Raw genomic sequence first — 16,060 nt, 5'->3', positions numbered from 1 at the left:
AAAGACCTACTCTCTACACTTCCAGTTCCACCAAAATCCCTCTCCACTGGGGTTAGGACACTAAGCTAGTGACTTCAAGCCTAAAATGTAAAGGGGAACCAAAAAGCTCAGTAATCAAGATAAGTAAGATCCTGAGACTTTAGTTTTTTTGCACATTAATGCAAAAAATCCATGGTGAGTAAAATAAAATGTCCCATCTGGAAACATATGGGACCTTTGAGGCTCCTACCTTTCGGTCCCACCCTCTAAGGTCGGACTTAATGTCCTTGAACTGGTCTTGGTCCTCCCGCGCGCGCTGCACCTGAGCCGGAAGGCTGAGCTGCTCTGGGGGCACCGTTCCTACATCGCTCCGCTGGCCAGGGGTCTCGGAAGGGCGCGTGGCAGGTGTGCACAGCAGGTGTGCACGCATGTGTGCATGGCACTGTGTGCATGCAGTGGTGTGTAAGCAGCTGTGCACGGCACGGTGTGCACGGGCTCAACGCTGCACGCACGAATGCACGGCACGGTGTGTATGCAGGTGTGCACGCGCTCCCCGCTGCAGGCTGGGGCTCGGGACCCCGCGGCGGGGCGCCCCCGCAGCTCGACCCCCCGCGCTCTCCAGGGTGCGCGTGGGGCCGGCTAGGAGTGCCTTCGCGCACCCCCGGCAGGTGGAGCACCCGCTTCCCCGCGCCACGCCCCGCGAGGCAGCGGAGGTCCCACCCCCACCGCCCCCTGCACGAGGTTGCAGCTCTGGCGCGCGCCCAGCCCAGGAAGCGCCCGCCGCTGGGCAAGGGCGGGGGAGGGCTCCTCGCTTGCAGCCCCGCCCCCGCACGGGGCTCCGGCCAATCAGCGCGCGCCGCGGGCCCCGGCCCCGCCCCCCGCGTGCCCGCCCCGCGGCCCCGCCCGGCCGGTAATAATTAGGAGGCGGGCGGGGCGCCGCGTCAGCGCCGGGAGCCGGCCAATCGCGGAGCTCGGGCGCCGCCGCGTCACAGGCCGAACAACCAAACAGAAAAGTTTAATAAACAGCGGACGGAGGGCCGGCGGCGGCGGCGGCGGGGCGGGAGCGAGCGGGGGTTCGGCGGCCTCACCTGTCCCCACTCTCCGGCGGCGACCGGCGGCGGGCAGCGCGGCGGGCGGGGAGGGCCGCCGCCAGGTGAGCAGCTCCCTTCCCCCACCGGCTGAGGCGCGGCCCCGGCGCTCCCGGGCGGAAGCCAGGGCGGCGGGCGGCGGGCGGCGGGGGGCAGGGCGGGCCGGGGGTCCGCGAGCAGTTGGTGGGAGGGGTGGGCCGCGTGGAGCGGGCGTGCACCTGCTGCGGCCGGGGCGGGGGGCGGCCCCTCCTGTCACGGCCCGTTCCTGCGGCCCCGGGGTGCGGGGGCGGGGGGGGCGTTCCGAGCGGCGGCGGGGCGGGTCCGGCGGTCCCGAGCGGCCCCAGGGCGGGGGGTCCGGGGGTCCCGAGCGGCGCCGTGGGGGGGGTCCCGAGCGGCCCCAGGGCGGGGGTCCGGGGGTCCCGAGCGGCCCGGGGGCGGGGTAGGCGTTGGGGAGAGCGGTGGCCCCGGGCGGCCCCGGTGGGGGGTGGGCGTGGCAGGGGGTCCCGAGCGCCCCCTCTGCCGCAGCCGCACCTCCCGGGCCGTGCGGGGGGCGGAGCGCCGGGGAGGGGGCGGCCCGGGACCCGGTGCGCGCTGGACGCTGTGGGGCGGTCGGTGCCCCACGGTGCGCTGGCCGTGATGCCCTGAGACAGGGTTCCGGTAGGAGTTTGCTTTTCCCGAGGCTAGGCGGGGAGTCACAGGCCAGAACTTTAGGGGAAAATGCTCTTTTTCTGCAAAAGTTGCACATTTAGGTTTATGCAACAGGTTGTGTCTCAGCTGTTCCTTGCACGTTTTACGCCGTAGTCCGGGCGGGCAGGGGTGCCGGGGGCACCTGAGGAGGGGTGGGGCGGAGGGGGGACCGTGCCCTGGGTCTGTGGGTCCGCGGACGCCGCCTTCCCTGCGGGCGGTTGGTCGTGAAGCCTCCTTTCGCAGGGCGAGCGACTCGGGGCCCCAGGGCCGCAACACGACCTAGGTGGTAGGACGGGAGAGGGGCCGGCCGGAGCCCGCACCTGCTGGCCGGTGGCCTGTCTGTCCTGTGCCCTCCTCCCTGGCAGGTCAGGCCCGCCCGTAGTGTGTTCATCGTGGTTTCCTCACCCGGTTCGTGTGTCCACCACGTGCTGTCGGGCCCTTCTCCGCAGCTTTGTAGGGTCAGCGGGGCCCTGCTCACAGCCCGCCGTCCGTGGGCCCTTGGAAGTCACGGTACCTTGTTTGGCGTCAGCACCTGGCTCCCGCTGCGCACCTGCAGACGGTGTAGCCCGTACTCAGGAGTGGAGGGCGTGGGGGGAGCCGAGGGACTTTGTCACGGAGGATCCGGAGCCGGAGGACTACTTCCGAGTTTTGAACATGTGAATGAGAAACCGAGATCCCCTCCGTGTGTGTGTATGATGGATCTCCTCTGCAATCACCGGGGAGAAGTCAGGCTCTGTTTGCTACCTACTTTTTCAATGCTAAAGTAATATAAGTACAAAAACCACTTGATTGTGTGTAAAGTAAGTCACCGTGTGTGCTGGCCACTCTGTGTCACCTCTGGCCACTCACCTAAGGCTCTCTTCTCCCTTAGCACGTCCTGTAGGAGAAACCTGCCCTAATCGTCCTTCCAGCTCTGCACCGTGGGCCGAGGGAAGCCCCATCCGATGGTAGGGCCTCTCAAGGAACAGGATTGGGACCGAGGTGCTCTCTGTGCTGTGATGTTGACGGTGTCCTCGGGGCACTCTGGGAGGACTGTGCTGGCCGGTAGGATAGGCTCACCACACATTGAGGGACTTGACTTCCTTAGCCTTGGGTGTGTGCCCTGAAGGATACTTCTAAGGCCATGTGTTATTTACCACGCTCAGCAACGCACTGACAGAGTAGGAGCGGTATTAATTTCCGGAAAGTGGTGTGTAAGTAATAGGAGTTTATATATAGCTTCAAATAAGTTGTCTTTAAAGGCACAGGAGTAGAGGTGCTTTGTTGTTGTAACCAGCCTGTGTAGCTTGCTGACAAATAGGGTGGTTTGTTTTTTTTGTTTGGTTGGTTGTTGTTGTTGTGTTTTTTTTTTTTTTTTTTGTAGGGCTGTTTTATTTATCCTGTTGAAAAGCTTTTTTAAAAAAAGTCATTTTTGTATTAAGGGCAATGTGTTTTTGGTGTCTTTCCTCCCCAGCTTTCAGAAGGAATAGAAAGTTACAAAGAATAAATAACCGTTGCTAAAGTTTTGGCAGGTATACCCCTAGTCTGTGTGTGTATATTCTACACAATTGGAAGTGGGATTCTGAACAATACTGGGTTGCGTCTACTTTCAGAGCTTATCCCAAATGCAATCCATCTCAGCACCTTTGTTGTACACAGGACAGTAACAATAGTCATCTAACTGGTGTCCCTGCTTCAGTTCTGGCTCTCCTGTGGGGGAACCATCATTTAAATATGTAAGGTAGAGAGGCTCAACATCCTCCAATGACTTTTCGATACACAAAATAAAATCGAAACTCTTTACTATGACACCTATACCCAAGACCAGCAATCTCTCATGGAAATAGAATGGGAGCCACATAAGTAATTTAAAGTTTTCTGATAGCCCGGGGCGCCTGTGTAGCTCAGTGGTTAAGCATCTGACTCTTGATTTTGGCTCAGGTCAGAACCTCAGGGTTGTGAGATGGAGCCCTGTGTAGGGCTCCATGCTCAGCGGGGAGTCTGCTTGAGGTTCTCTCCCTCTGCCTCCCTGTCTGCACTCCCTACTGCTTGCTCTTGCTCATAAATGAATAAATAAATAAATAAATAAATAAATAAATAAATAAATAAAATCTTGAAATAAATAAATCTTTAAAATTTTCTGATAGCCACATTAAAAAGAGAAACAGGTGAGATATATTTTACTTATCACAAGATACTATGATTTTAATAAGTAATTAGCATAAGAAATTATTAATAGGATATTTTACTAAATTTTTCAGACTGTCTTCAAAATCCACTATATATTTTCCATGTAAAGTGCTTGGGGGACTGGCCTTGTTTCAAGTGCTGATTAGCCAGCCACACATGACTTATAGCTGTGGGTTGACTATCCAGCCTTGCCAACTTTCCCCCTGATTCATGCACCTCCAGCTATACTGGTCTTCTTGGGATTCTTCAGCATGCCATGCTTACTTCCTTAAAATTGTTGTGTTTTTCTGCCTGGCACACTTCAATCTTGTATCTGCTCAAATGTCACTGCTTCAGGCATGCCTCCACACACCATGTTCCCTGACTATATGACTCTGCATCATGTCCTTATGGAACCTGTCATCCGAAGTTGTTTTGGTTGTTGTCTGTCACTTGAGGGCAGAAGTTAGGACTCTAAGGTACACAAGCATTTCATCTTACTGTGATTAGTCGCCTGTCCTGTGGGGCTTGTTGCTTTGTCCTTTTGTCACTGGAGAGAGTGGTAAGGAGCTAAGTCTCCACATATTCCTCATTTCTTTGGGATTCAGTCTGTCTTAAATGGCTGAGTCAAAGCACATGAACTTTTTTTTGTGTCTTTTTATAAATATTGCCAAATCTTATTGTAAAATTTTGCTGAGATTATAATATAAAGTTGACTGAACCAGTATAAAGTTTGATGAAAAATGTGAGAGTACAAATTTTCTCTGTATCTTTGCCAACACTTGAATATTTTCTTTCCTGCCTGCCTTCTTCATAAGACTCTTTATATATTTCTTAGAATAATTATGATGACAAATGGAGAGAAAGGTATTATGTCTTCTAATTTGTTTTTGCTTATTTGGAGTGATGTTCTATGTTCAAAATACCCTTTTTATTCTTTTATATAATTAGGATAGCAATCCTTTGTCACATCCCACAGATATTTTCCCTGGCTCTTCGTTTGCCTTTTACTTGCTTATGGTATTTTGTTTTTTTTAACTTCAAAGAGTTTTTACCTTTTAAGAAATTTAAGTTAGTAGTTTCTTTTTATGGCTCCTACTTCACTCTCATGTTTAATGGGTACTCCTGACCAGATAACTCTTCTAGTCCTTCTATGGTTTCATTCTCATACGTATCTCTCTCTGTTTATCTAGGATTTGTTTTGATAGTATAAGTCAAGAGAAATAACTTCTTTATTTTTCCTTAATAGTTATTTTAGCCTGATTAACAAAAATCTTGTTGCCTTGAAATAAAACTGCCTTCATTATATACTAAAAGCATATATATACTTGGTTCTTTTTAGCTTTTATACAGTGTTCATAATTTGATGCTAGTGCATTGTTTTAGTAACTGGGAATAATGTGTTTTCGTTTTGTCTCCCTCCCTTTTCATCCCCAAATTTTTGACTGTTGCTTTGTTCTCTAGTTTTTTAGTTGATTCCTTAGAGTCTGCAGGTGGTTTGGGGTTTTGAAATTTTAAATTAAGTTACTGTATTTCTACACTTTGTTTTATTTTCTATGATAAAAATATTTTGTGCCATTAAATTGTCCTTTGCGTGTAGTTTTGCTTTGTTCCTTAAATGTTGATGTGTAAAAATATCTGTATTGAGTGACTCTTCCATCATCACTGCAGTTGCTCCTCGCTGCCTGTACTTTGTGCCCAGTGCTGAGGCCTTCACCCAGTTCAGAACCTCTGGGAAAGCTACGCTATTCATAGACCGATGAATAAGGAGTTTTCAGATGTTGACCAGTGCTAGCAAGGAAAGAAATCCGGTGTGCCAGCAGAGATTGGAAGGTGCTAACTCCACGTCCTAAGAATGTCTCTGTGAGGATGTAACATTTAGGAAGATTAATGGTGTAACCAAGGTTTGTTTGGGGAGTTTCTTTGGTTTCCCTATCTATCAGAACATTAAAACTTAGTAACAAGGGCACACTGAATTTCTTTTGCAAGATTTTTTTTGTAAAAATTGCCTTGTAAACAGTTATGAGCCCATAGCTTGTCCTGTAGAAAATTTGCAACTGTGCTTGTGAGTTCTGAGATCAAGAGTCAGCTAGGGGAGTGCTGGCTCGAACAGGAGAGCTTGGCTTGATTCAGGATGTACCAGAGGAGTGGAACGACTGGGGCTCCCTGAGGGAGCATTGTGGGGCCAGCCAGACTTCTTGGGGAGACAGTCCTTCCTTAATGCTGGCAAAAGAGGTTAAGCCTCTGTTGGCTGTATTTATTCATTTCATATTGGACATTTTTTTCTGCTGTAAACACTTGTAATAACTGCAATTCATTAAGTGTGTGTAATTTGTTTTACTGTCTGTTTCTTCCCTTGAGCTGTTATTTCCAAGCTAGTAGATAGCCACTTGTCACTATTTGAATGCATTAAAATTAAATAATATTAAAAATTCAGTTCCTCAGTCATACTAGTAACGTACCAGTTGCTCAATAGCCACATGTGGCTAGGGGTTGTTGTACTGGACAGCAGAGATATAAATTTAAGTAGCCAGTGGCTGTTGAAATATCACAAATCTGAATGATGCCGTAAATATGAAATAGGAACTGGATTTCTACTGCAAAAGAAAAAAATCTCAATTTTAAAAATGATTACATATCGAAGTAATGCTATTTTATGTGTATTGTGTTAAGTCAAATATATTACTACAATTGATTTAACTATTTTAATATTGTAATGTAGCTATGAGAACACTGAAAATTGCCCATGTTCCCATGACATCCCTGTGGTCTGACTCTAGACCTTAAGTCTCCACAGTGTGAGGGACAGTCTACCATGACGTGCCCTGCTACTAGTGGTGCCCAGCACATAGTAGGTGTTCTCAACCTTTGATGAGTTAAGAAGCTTTTCTTTTCTTTTCTTTTCTTTTCTTTTTAGAAGCTTTTCTTTTAACTTTGAACATTACTGTGTGATCATCAGAGGATGTTACTTACCTGTTCAACTTGTGCTTTTCAAAACCGTTTATTTTCTGTGACTATAATTTTTAAAAATTTTCCATGACTGTTGAAAAACGCAGCTTTTCTTTGGATAGCTGTATAAAAATTAATCTTATTAAATAATTAGAGTGGATGATTTATCTTTTCAAATTTTATTTATTTATTTTTTAGCTTAGGCTGCTAAGGAGAGAGGAAGGAACTTAGAATCTGCCGATCTGTTTTCCATCACTTTTCTATGTCCCACAGTTTACTTAGATCAGCGGTGGTGTTACTTGGCACATGAAAATTGATGGCTCTTAATAATTAAGCATTGAGAATGCTTTTTCCTTTACATATACTTTTGTCTCAATATTGTGACTTCTGTTCCTTTTTAATTTACATTTGTTGGTGACCTTGCTTATCCCTGTAGATCTAAAATAGTTTATCATCTTATAGACAGATACCTCAACTGGGTTTAGTTTATGCTTTCCATGGTTCAATTCCTGAATATTTCCTTTGTGTTTAGTATTTTGCTGAGTGGGCCATTAGCCCTCTCCCAGTGCTCACCTTGTGTTGTTTTCCCTTCATGAATTGGAAGACCCACGACAGGAGTTGGAGACTTAATAAATACATGCCTCACTTTTGTAAGCAATGTGTATTTGTCAGGGAAATATTGTTCTAAATGATTTTCTTTTTCTCCATTAGATAGTGATTTTGAGACCATATCTTTAGGGACCCAGTCATGCTTTGTGAATGTCAAGCTGGGCCTTTTATCAACTACTGCCTAGACCCACCTGTTAGCACCCAGGGATGATACCAAGGATTAATTTTTGTTGTATGAAGAATAGTTTGACCTCCTCTCTCAGTCCTTTAAAATCCTGAGGACATTTTCACCCTGCTCTGTACCTACTGAAAGTTACTCTTGATGGTCTAGGTACTTAATTCCTTATGCAGGGTCTTTTTAAAATGAGATGAGACCAGTTGTTCTGGCTTATCCTCTCCATTGTTAGTTGATAGGTTTGAGAAAGCTTCTGAGCTCCTCCCCCACCAAGAATATACAGTACATCCTTTGAATCCTTGATGTTCAAAAAGTGATATTGTCACATGCAATCAGGAAGCCTTGGAGCATTTGCAGGCTCCATGTTCCTATGAAGCAATATTGTTTTCAAATAATCTCAGTTGTGATATTACTTTCCTTTTATTTATTTTTGCTGTTTTCTTCTGCTACAGACTTTGAAGTGGAATAAAATCCGCGTATATAAAATGACATTTATCACCATGAAGCTCTTTCAAGTAGATCCTAGAGACCTTTGAATGGTCTGGTATAATCATATCTGTATTTCTTTTTTGGTTATAGATTGAGGGTGGTCCTGGTGTTATTTTAGTGTATGTAATACGTGTCTGTTTTATACAAATTATTGACTGAAGTGAAAAATTGAGAATGGAGCAAAAGTTATTTTGGTTCCCGTAACTCTACTAATTTTATGCTTGCCAAATTTTAAGATTTAAATGCTTGCCATCTCTTTTTCTATAGCCCTGTCAAATTCTGGCCATCTAAAACCTTTTTTTTTCTTTCAAATTTATGCTGTAACTAAAATTTTGTATTCTTTCTGTTACTTGTTCCTGTACCTCTTATGCTTCCAGTGTTACTTTGCCAGAGTGGGAAGAAGACCTCAACTTGACTTGTGAAGTACTGGGCATTCAGGGCAGAGAATCCTTGCAAAGCATCTTGGGACTAGGCCTCTGTGAATTGGCTCTTTCAATTTGTCCACTTAAAAGGCATAATAGATGATGCAGCTGTTTGGGCTTCTGCAGGGTATTACTCCATATTCATGTCTAGTTGCAATTATGTGAATTTTCAGTTTCGTACAGACTTCTCTTTGTAGTCAAAACAAGTTTGTTGGCTTTGTGTTCTAATATATGGATTTTTCTGAGGGAAAATGCAAAATTTTAGACTTTAAAAACTGTACATTTAACGTGAAATATTCTTATATAAACTTATTGAAAGCGTTTTTAAGAAACTTTAATTTGCTTTACTTTTTGGGTTTTATTTTTATAAATCACTTAAAATTTTGGTAGAGTTGAGAATCATACTTTACTGAACAAGTTAAATGCCATTCAATCAGGTAATGATTCATGTCAGTAATATTTGGTGGGCCAAGCTACTAGGACATACGGAGTTTTAATTGAAGTAAACGTACTAAAATACAGCAAACGGAGTCCTGGGTAAAGTGTTTGTGTGGGATGTTTAGAAGCCCCGCAGGTGACTTGTCCTGTCACCCGGGATTTCCAGAGGAAGACCTTGCCCTTGGCTGCAGCCCTGGTGAACTAAGGGATACTCAGGTGGGCTGCACCCCCAGGTGAACTAAGTGATGCTCAGGTGTGGTGCACGGTCGGGTTTACCCGTGTTTAGAAAGCAACAGGAATTGGCAACTGAAACAACTCAAGCCCTCCTGACCTTGGCCGGCCCTGCGCTCAGGGCACGCGGCCTCTGCCTGCGTCGCTGCCCCTCTGCGGTGCCCAGGCTGCCCCCGAGGCAGCCCTGTCCCGGCTGCAGGTGTTTGTGCCCTTGGCAGTGGAGACGGCAGAGGCTGGGCCCCCACGTTCTCGGCCCCGCTGATGCTCAGGACGCGGCCGGGACTCGGATGGCGCAGAAAGGAGTGTTTTGCATTTGGTGGTTCAGGGCTCTCTATTTTCCATGACTTAAATGATCCTATTTTCAAGTCTTAGAGAAAATATCGTTTTGTTCAGTGTGGCGAAATTTTGCATTGGATTTTCTGTTTGCCACCTTAAAACAAACGTGAACTGTTGAAAAGGGAGCGTGAGTGAACAGAGCTTCAGTGTCCCTCCGTGGCTGTGCGGGGGCACGGTCGGACGCAGGCGGGGAGCATCGTGTCTGCTGCCGCGCTTGCACTCGGTCGGGGCACCGCGGGGTGCGCGTTCTCCCCGAGACAAAAGAGTGAGCCAACACTCCGCGAGGGGAAACCGAAACCCTGCGTCCTGTCTCTTTAAGAAACCAGCTTATCAGCGGGTTTCGGCCGCGCGACCTAACCTGCTAGCGAGGAAAAGTTCTTTAAAGTAATGGATGTCAGCCGCGTCCAATCACCGCGGCCAGCCGCCCGGGCGGGGCGGGGCCTGGCGGCGGCGGCCAGTGGGCGCGCTGGGGGCGGGGCTTGCCGTGCAGGCTCGGTTGCCGGGGAGCACGGCTTCAAGTGAAGTTAATCTGAGGGGAAGCAAACAGAAAATTGTGGAGGTTTTGTTGGTAGGCTTTTTGTTCCGATCTTCTAATAATTCTTTATTTTACACTCTTGCTCCTTTATGTTTCTGTGTGTGCTAGGTTGTGTCATTGTGCTATTTTCTGCTGCAAACCGAACATGAACATTAAGCAGGGAAGCAGAACAAAAGGGCTGTTTGGACAGGAAATAGGTGTTGAGAGGATCAAACTTGACTTTGTTCGTCAGGCTCCGTAGTTGGGGCCCGAGTGGGGGCCGGGGTCCCCTCCGACGGCGGGCGCCTCCGCCCTCCCCGCCGGGGGGTCGCGGGGTCCCGGGGGGCGCGGGGGCGACCTGCCCCGGCCCGGACCGTGCAGGGGTGGGGGGGGGCGGGCGGGGGCTGGGTGGAGGCGCGGCTCCCCCCCCCGGCCCCCCCGGGTCCCCCCCGCCCCCCTCCGGCCCCCCCGCGCCCCCCACCCCGTCCGCCTCTCCGAGTGCGGGCTGCGGCGGGGGGCGGGGGGCGCGGGGCGCAACTTTCGGGGGTCGGCATCCGCGTCCCGAGGGCGCCCGGAGCCTCGGCCCCGCTGGCTGGTCCGCGCCCGGCCGCCGGCTGCTCGGGCTGCTGCTCGGAGCGCTCCGCGGCCGCGGCGGGGCCGGAGCCGGAGCCGGAAAGTCGCTCCGCACCCCGCACCCCGCACCCCGCGTCCCTGTGTGCTGTGCTGTGCTGTGCTCTGCTCGTTTTTACTCTTTTCTTTTGTACCTTACCAGATTCTTGCATTTTTCCCCCCATAATTGCAAATAAGTGCAGTTTTACATTTTTTTTTCAGTAAACTGTGTTATCGGTTAACATTCTTTAAATTTTAGTTCTATAATCCGTTAAAGTTAGTAGGACCTAAGATATACTTAGTCTTTTGCCTATTGTGTTTACGTTGTTCCCACGTTTTCACCATTTTAAATAGTATTGCATTAAACAGACTTCTGTGTGTACATTTAAAAATACTTCCTCCCCCCCGCCCCCCGCAAGATTTTTCTTCTTCTGGAAAAATCCCCAGTGGGCTTACCTAGATCAAAGAATATGAACACTTGATTGGCCAAATTGCTTCTTAGAGAGGTTGTACCAGTTTATATTGCCACCAGCAGGACGTGCTTCAAAATTTTTCTAATGGGCATCCCCTTAAGCGTTCTATTAAAGTGTGCCTCTGAAGCTCTCTGATTGGGTGACTAGTTTTTGCCTAAACTAATGACCTATTTTAAATCCCATTTTCCAAGATGTAGATGAATATAAAGTCATTTTCTGGACATTAAAGCGAGCTGAAGGAAATTGGAAAAATTTTTACCTGCTTAAGTGAGCGATTATATCTTTGTTGGGTATTTTACTCATTGTATGTATTTCTGTCAGTACTGGGCTTAATGTTTTACATCAGCCTTCCTGTTCAGACCAGGTTTTCTAGTAGATGCTTTTTCTAGTAAGCACATATTGGAGGAAGTATTTTCTTGCAAGATCTGTCAGAAACCTTTTTTTTTTTTTTTTTTTTTTTTTTTTTAAGAGAGGAGCTGCAGTGGTGCCACTTAACATTACCTGCCTCTGAACAGGTGTGGACAGCCTTTGTCACTGTTTGTGCTTCTCTGGGTTTTTTTTATATGGGAGAGAAACAGAATTAGTATGCGTGGATCTAGATTTTAAAATGGTATATCAACACCTTTTTAGTATTGCATAGGCTTTCAATTAAATGTGAGAAGATGACTGCACTCACACACAGTGGTACTAGACCTGTGTTGTTTTTGTCTTTAAGAGTGTTCTTTGTTTGGCAATGACTGCTGATCATGTGCTCTTAACAGCCAGTGTGTTCAGTGGGCTAGGCGTGACTGCTCAGGGTATCAACTTGTTAACTGATGTTCCAGAATAAACTTTTAAAAAGTTGTTTTAAAGCAAAATTCAAAACGATTAAAAGTGCTCATTTCATTGATGAATGGGAGGCAGTGATAAATCTTGGGTTAAGCTCTAACTCACTGATGCAACAGTAGTTGAGCACAGCTGCAGTTTAAATAATTTAACGTATTTTCTGTGAATTTTTATTTCAATTACTGATAACAGCATGTTTCCAACCTCCAAAGTTAATATTGCTTTGTTGGTTATTGTATTTTGTTTTTTCAGGGTAAAGCTTTTTTAAATGTCTGTTTTGGGTGAAGATTTGGGTGAGTTTTCCAGACATTAGGATTTCTCTTAATGTTTGGAGTGGAGGAGGATTTAAAACTCAACAGTTTTAATTACTGAAATAGTTACCATGAAACACATTTCCCATACATTTAAATTTTGTGGCTGTATCAGAATTTACACAGATAAATTCTTCATTCATGAATAGAACTTGAGTTTCACTTGAATTTTTGAAATTTGTGTTGGTGCTTCAATATTTATATCACCAATCTTTCCTTTGTTCTGAATTTGAGAAAGTGTGTGGTTTTTTTTTTTTTTCCAATCTTAACAGATTGATCTTGTTGCTCTATAGAGACGAAGATAATTGTAAATTTAACTATTTTAATGAAAGCCTTTGCAGGTTTAGCTGTGGCTCACATTTGAATGGGGGACCTGTTCCTCTGGGGCTCTGGGAACACCAGCACTTAGAGAAGTGAGCACCTGTAAAAGTGGCTGTGCTGTGTGTCTACTGTACTGCTCTCTGGTTAACAACACTAGGGAGTCGCAGCCTTTCGGTAAGTAGGTTTCATTCAGAGTAGAAACCAATTTTCTAGAGGGAGAAGAAAACTCTTAAATTGAACTAATACTGAGGCAAGATAAAAATAATGATAGCCAAAAAAAAATAGTGATAACTCCATTTTATTAAGGATTAGAAAAAAAAGTGATCTGAGAGGGAATATTAAATACATTCAGAGCTTCTATTGTTAAATGTCTCCATTCAAGGGAAATGGAGTGATTTTTTTTTTTCCTCCTAATGACATAGGGCAAAATTTTAATGGGCAGTTAAGTTGGTAAAACTTGAGAGAACCTAGAACCAGTGGTTTAGTATTTACAAAGTCGCTTTGTTCCTTGAAATAGGGGGGACTTTACAGTTTTGCAGTGTTCTCCTTTGTGACTTCTTTACAAAAGTAGGTAAATGTTTTAGGAAGTAATTTTTCTTCATAACTTAGAAAGTGCTTATTAATTGATGTGTCTGAGAACCTGTCTGACTTAAATCTGATTTTTCATAGTTATTAGAAAAAAGGAACTTGAAACATTTTGTTTTTGGTAAAAAGGAGCAGATCCATCATCTGTCTTTATACCTCTTTCCTTTCCTCCCCAATATAAGCACCTTCCTCCCCCACCAGTGGACTTTTTTGTTGAATATGTACTTGATTTCTCAGTAAAATTTAGCACTGTTAACTCCTTTTATTCTTCTTGAAACTCTTCCAGTGAGTTTTAGAATATTGCTTCAGCTTCTTTTTTGTGACCTCTGTCCTTTGCAAATGTTTCCTCTTTATAAACCATTAAGTATTGAAATTTCATAGGATTCTGACCATAACATTCCTCTCAGGCTAACCTTGGGTGAACTCTAGGACCACATCTTTAGTTAACTGCCTGTACGTAGTAACGATTCCAAGATCTGTATCTTAAATCCAGATTTTTTTAGTTGCACTTGAAACCCATGTCCATCCAGCTCACAAAGGTCTCTCTTCTGTACCTATGTGGAACTCAGCAAGGCTAAATTTTAACTGCCTTTTGTTGCCCTCCCAGCAGTATCCTACAATCCTTTCTTCCCTGTCCCAGAAAATGGGTGGTATGCAAGATCTATTTTTTTTTTATTCTTCCTTCTTTACCCACAGTGAGCCTCAACGTCCTATCAATTCTGATTATCTATTTTAAAAGATTTTACTTTTAAATACTCTCTACACTCAACGTGGAGCTTGAACTCATAAGCCGGAGATCAAGAGTCAAACACACCACAAACTGAGCCAGCCACCTATCTCTCCTATCAGTTTAAAATCCATGGCATCTAGGGTCCATGGCTTCTTATTTAGATTACTAAAACAGTCTCTTAACTCATCTTCACTTCCAGTTTTGTCTCTCTACATTCTCCACTGTGCAGTTGTGTCTGTTTTTCTCTGCTTAAAATTCTTCAGTGTTTCTTGTTGCCCTTTGAACTGTCTTAGCTACCTAGGGCGAGAATAATACCAGCTAATTCTGTGCTAAGCATTCTCTGAGGTAGTCCCCAAACAACTTTAAGAGGTTAAGTACGGTTACCTTCATTTAACAAGTGAGACAATTTGGAAAGGCTAAATAATTTGTCCAGGGTTGACTTAGCTGGTAAGCAGCTAGCACACTTTGAACTCAAGTGTGCCAGAGCAAAGTCCTACCTCTTAACTACTGAGCCATGTTCCCTCCTAAGCTGGCCTCTTGCTTCTTCACCCCCCTCCCCACCCACACACACACCAGTTCATTTCATCCTCTCACTAACTATTTGCAGTTCCTCCTTAGTCTAGAGGATACTCAAAACTTGTTGCTGGAGTCTAAAAGTGCTTTAAGGGTTTTCAAGAAAACATTTTTGACAATTTTTTTTAGAACACTCCAAAAAAGATCTAAGAGATTTTAGCATCCCCAAAATATAAGAAGATAAATATGAGATATAGGAAAGATACAGGTAGTTTTTCATACCTAGTTGGTTTTGAATTTCAAAGCTGTTAAATTCTTCATGTTTCATAAAAAGCTTGACACCTAGCTGTGTAAGAGGAAGATTAGGCAAAGTGGGAAATCGCTTATCAGAGCTATTTGAAATGCTAATGGGCTCTTTACATGGCTGTTCTAGTAGACCTTGTGTGTACTTCTGTGACCAGGTGTAGGAAGCTTGTACCTGTGAACACAGGTCAAATAAGTGACTGCATGATGGTGGTATATGTTCTTTTGCACCCAACATTGTATCACTACAAAAGGTTAAATACTGCAGCTGATTTTTTGCAGAAGGAAAATCGAGGTAAACAGAGACATGGTAGTTGTTTTGTTTTGTTTGTTTTTACCATTCAGGTATTTTAGAGGCAGGAAATTCTGTAGTACTCTCAAAAGTTTTAATTTGCCATACTTTATTATCCAGAATTATCTTTTGCTATTTTCTTATTTGATACAAATGCAAAGTAATAGGTCATTTAATAGATTTTAAGTTTTGTATTTTACAATAATCAAATATAGAATTTAAAAATGTATAACTTAGTGTAGGTGAATAGAAAATACAATCTTTTTAATTAATTGCTTGAAAGTGTATAGTGTATCTTTTTTCAATGGATACCAACTCTCAGTAGCTATAGAACTTTATAAAATAGAATCAGTTTTAGTGGGAAAAATTAATCTTGGCCTATTATTTAAGATGAAAACCCACACCAAAAAAGTCTCATTAATTGCCTAAAAATAATAGTTGAGTAAGCAAATTCTTATTGAGCTGTGTTCACAGAGGCTAGTCAAGTAGTCTGACCCAGTCACCTAATCAAGTGAGTTTGCCAAAGTGCTGAAAGACCTTTTTCTTTAGCAAGTTCACTTATTGTTTGAATAAATTGGGGCATCTGAATATTCTCTGCCCTATAAGTCAGTGTTTTATGTTACTGAGTGCCAAATTGTGGTTTGTTTATAAATGATTGCTGTAGAAGCTCAGCAGGGAGAAAGATACTATGAGGTAGGATAATTAAGAAATTCTAAAAAAGTAAAATCTGAAGCAGGTCTTGAAGGTTAGATACGTTTGAGACTACAGCAGTGACAGCCTTCTTCTTCTTGCTTTTTAAATTTATTTATTTTGGACGTAGAGTAAAGCTTTATTCTTTTCACCTGAAAAGGGACAACCTTGAAACAGTAGAGAGTAATAAAAGAGAAACTCTTATCTGCCTTCCACCAAAGTTTTCCTGCTTTGGTGGCTGCCATATAAATTTCCACTTGTCCAGTAAGCAGGTGGATGTCTAGTTGTTCCAGCACCATTTGTTGAAAAGACCAACGTGGTTGTATTGCCTTTGCTCCTTTAT

The 16,060-nt window shown here is 44.8% G+C and overlaps 1 protein-coding gene across 12 annotated transcripts in view; it reads left to right on the top strand.

Moving 5' to 3' along the window:
• Positions 1–1,030: 1,030 nt before the first annotated feature.
• ZFAND6 (zinc finger AN1-type containing 6) overlaps positions 1,031–16,060 on the top strand; it is a 64,362-nt gene continuing 49,332 nt past the window's right edge. For 2 of the 12 annotated variants that reach the window (XM_038533020.1, XM_038533009.1), the window contains exon 1: positions 10,023–10,119. Coding sequence is in view for 1 of the 12 variants with exons in the window: in XM_038533007.1 (XP_038388935.1) it covers positions 2,699–2,735 (37 nt within the window). In the remaining 11 variants the exon portion in view is untranslated. Of the gene's footprint in view, positions 1,133–2,623; positions 2,736–10,017; positions 10,120–11,616; positions 11,663–12,615; positions 12,779–16,060 lie in introns of those variants that run through there. The other 10 variants (XM_038533021.1, XM_038533018.1, XM_038533022.1 and 7 more) reach the window with 10 other exon arrangements.

The sequence above is a fragment of the Canis lupus genome, chromosome 3 (genome assembly GCF_011100685.1).
Source record: "Canis lupus familiaris isolate Mischka breed German Shepherd chromosome 3, alternate assembly UU_Cfam_GSD_1.0, whole genome shotgun sequence".
NCBI classification, from domain to species: domain Eukaryota; kingdom Metazoa; phylum Chordata; class Mammalia; order Carnivora; family Canidae; genus Canis; species Canis lupus.
The sequence above is the reverse complement of the archived record's forward strand: the minus strand, read 5'-3'. Positions and strand labels throughout refer to the sequence as shown.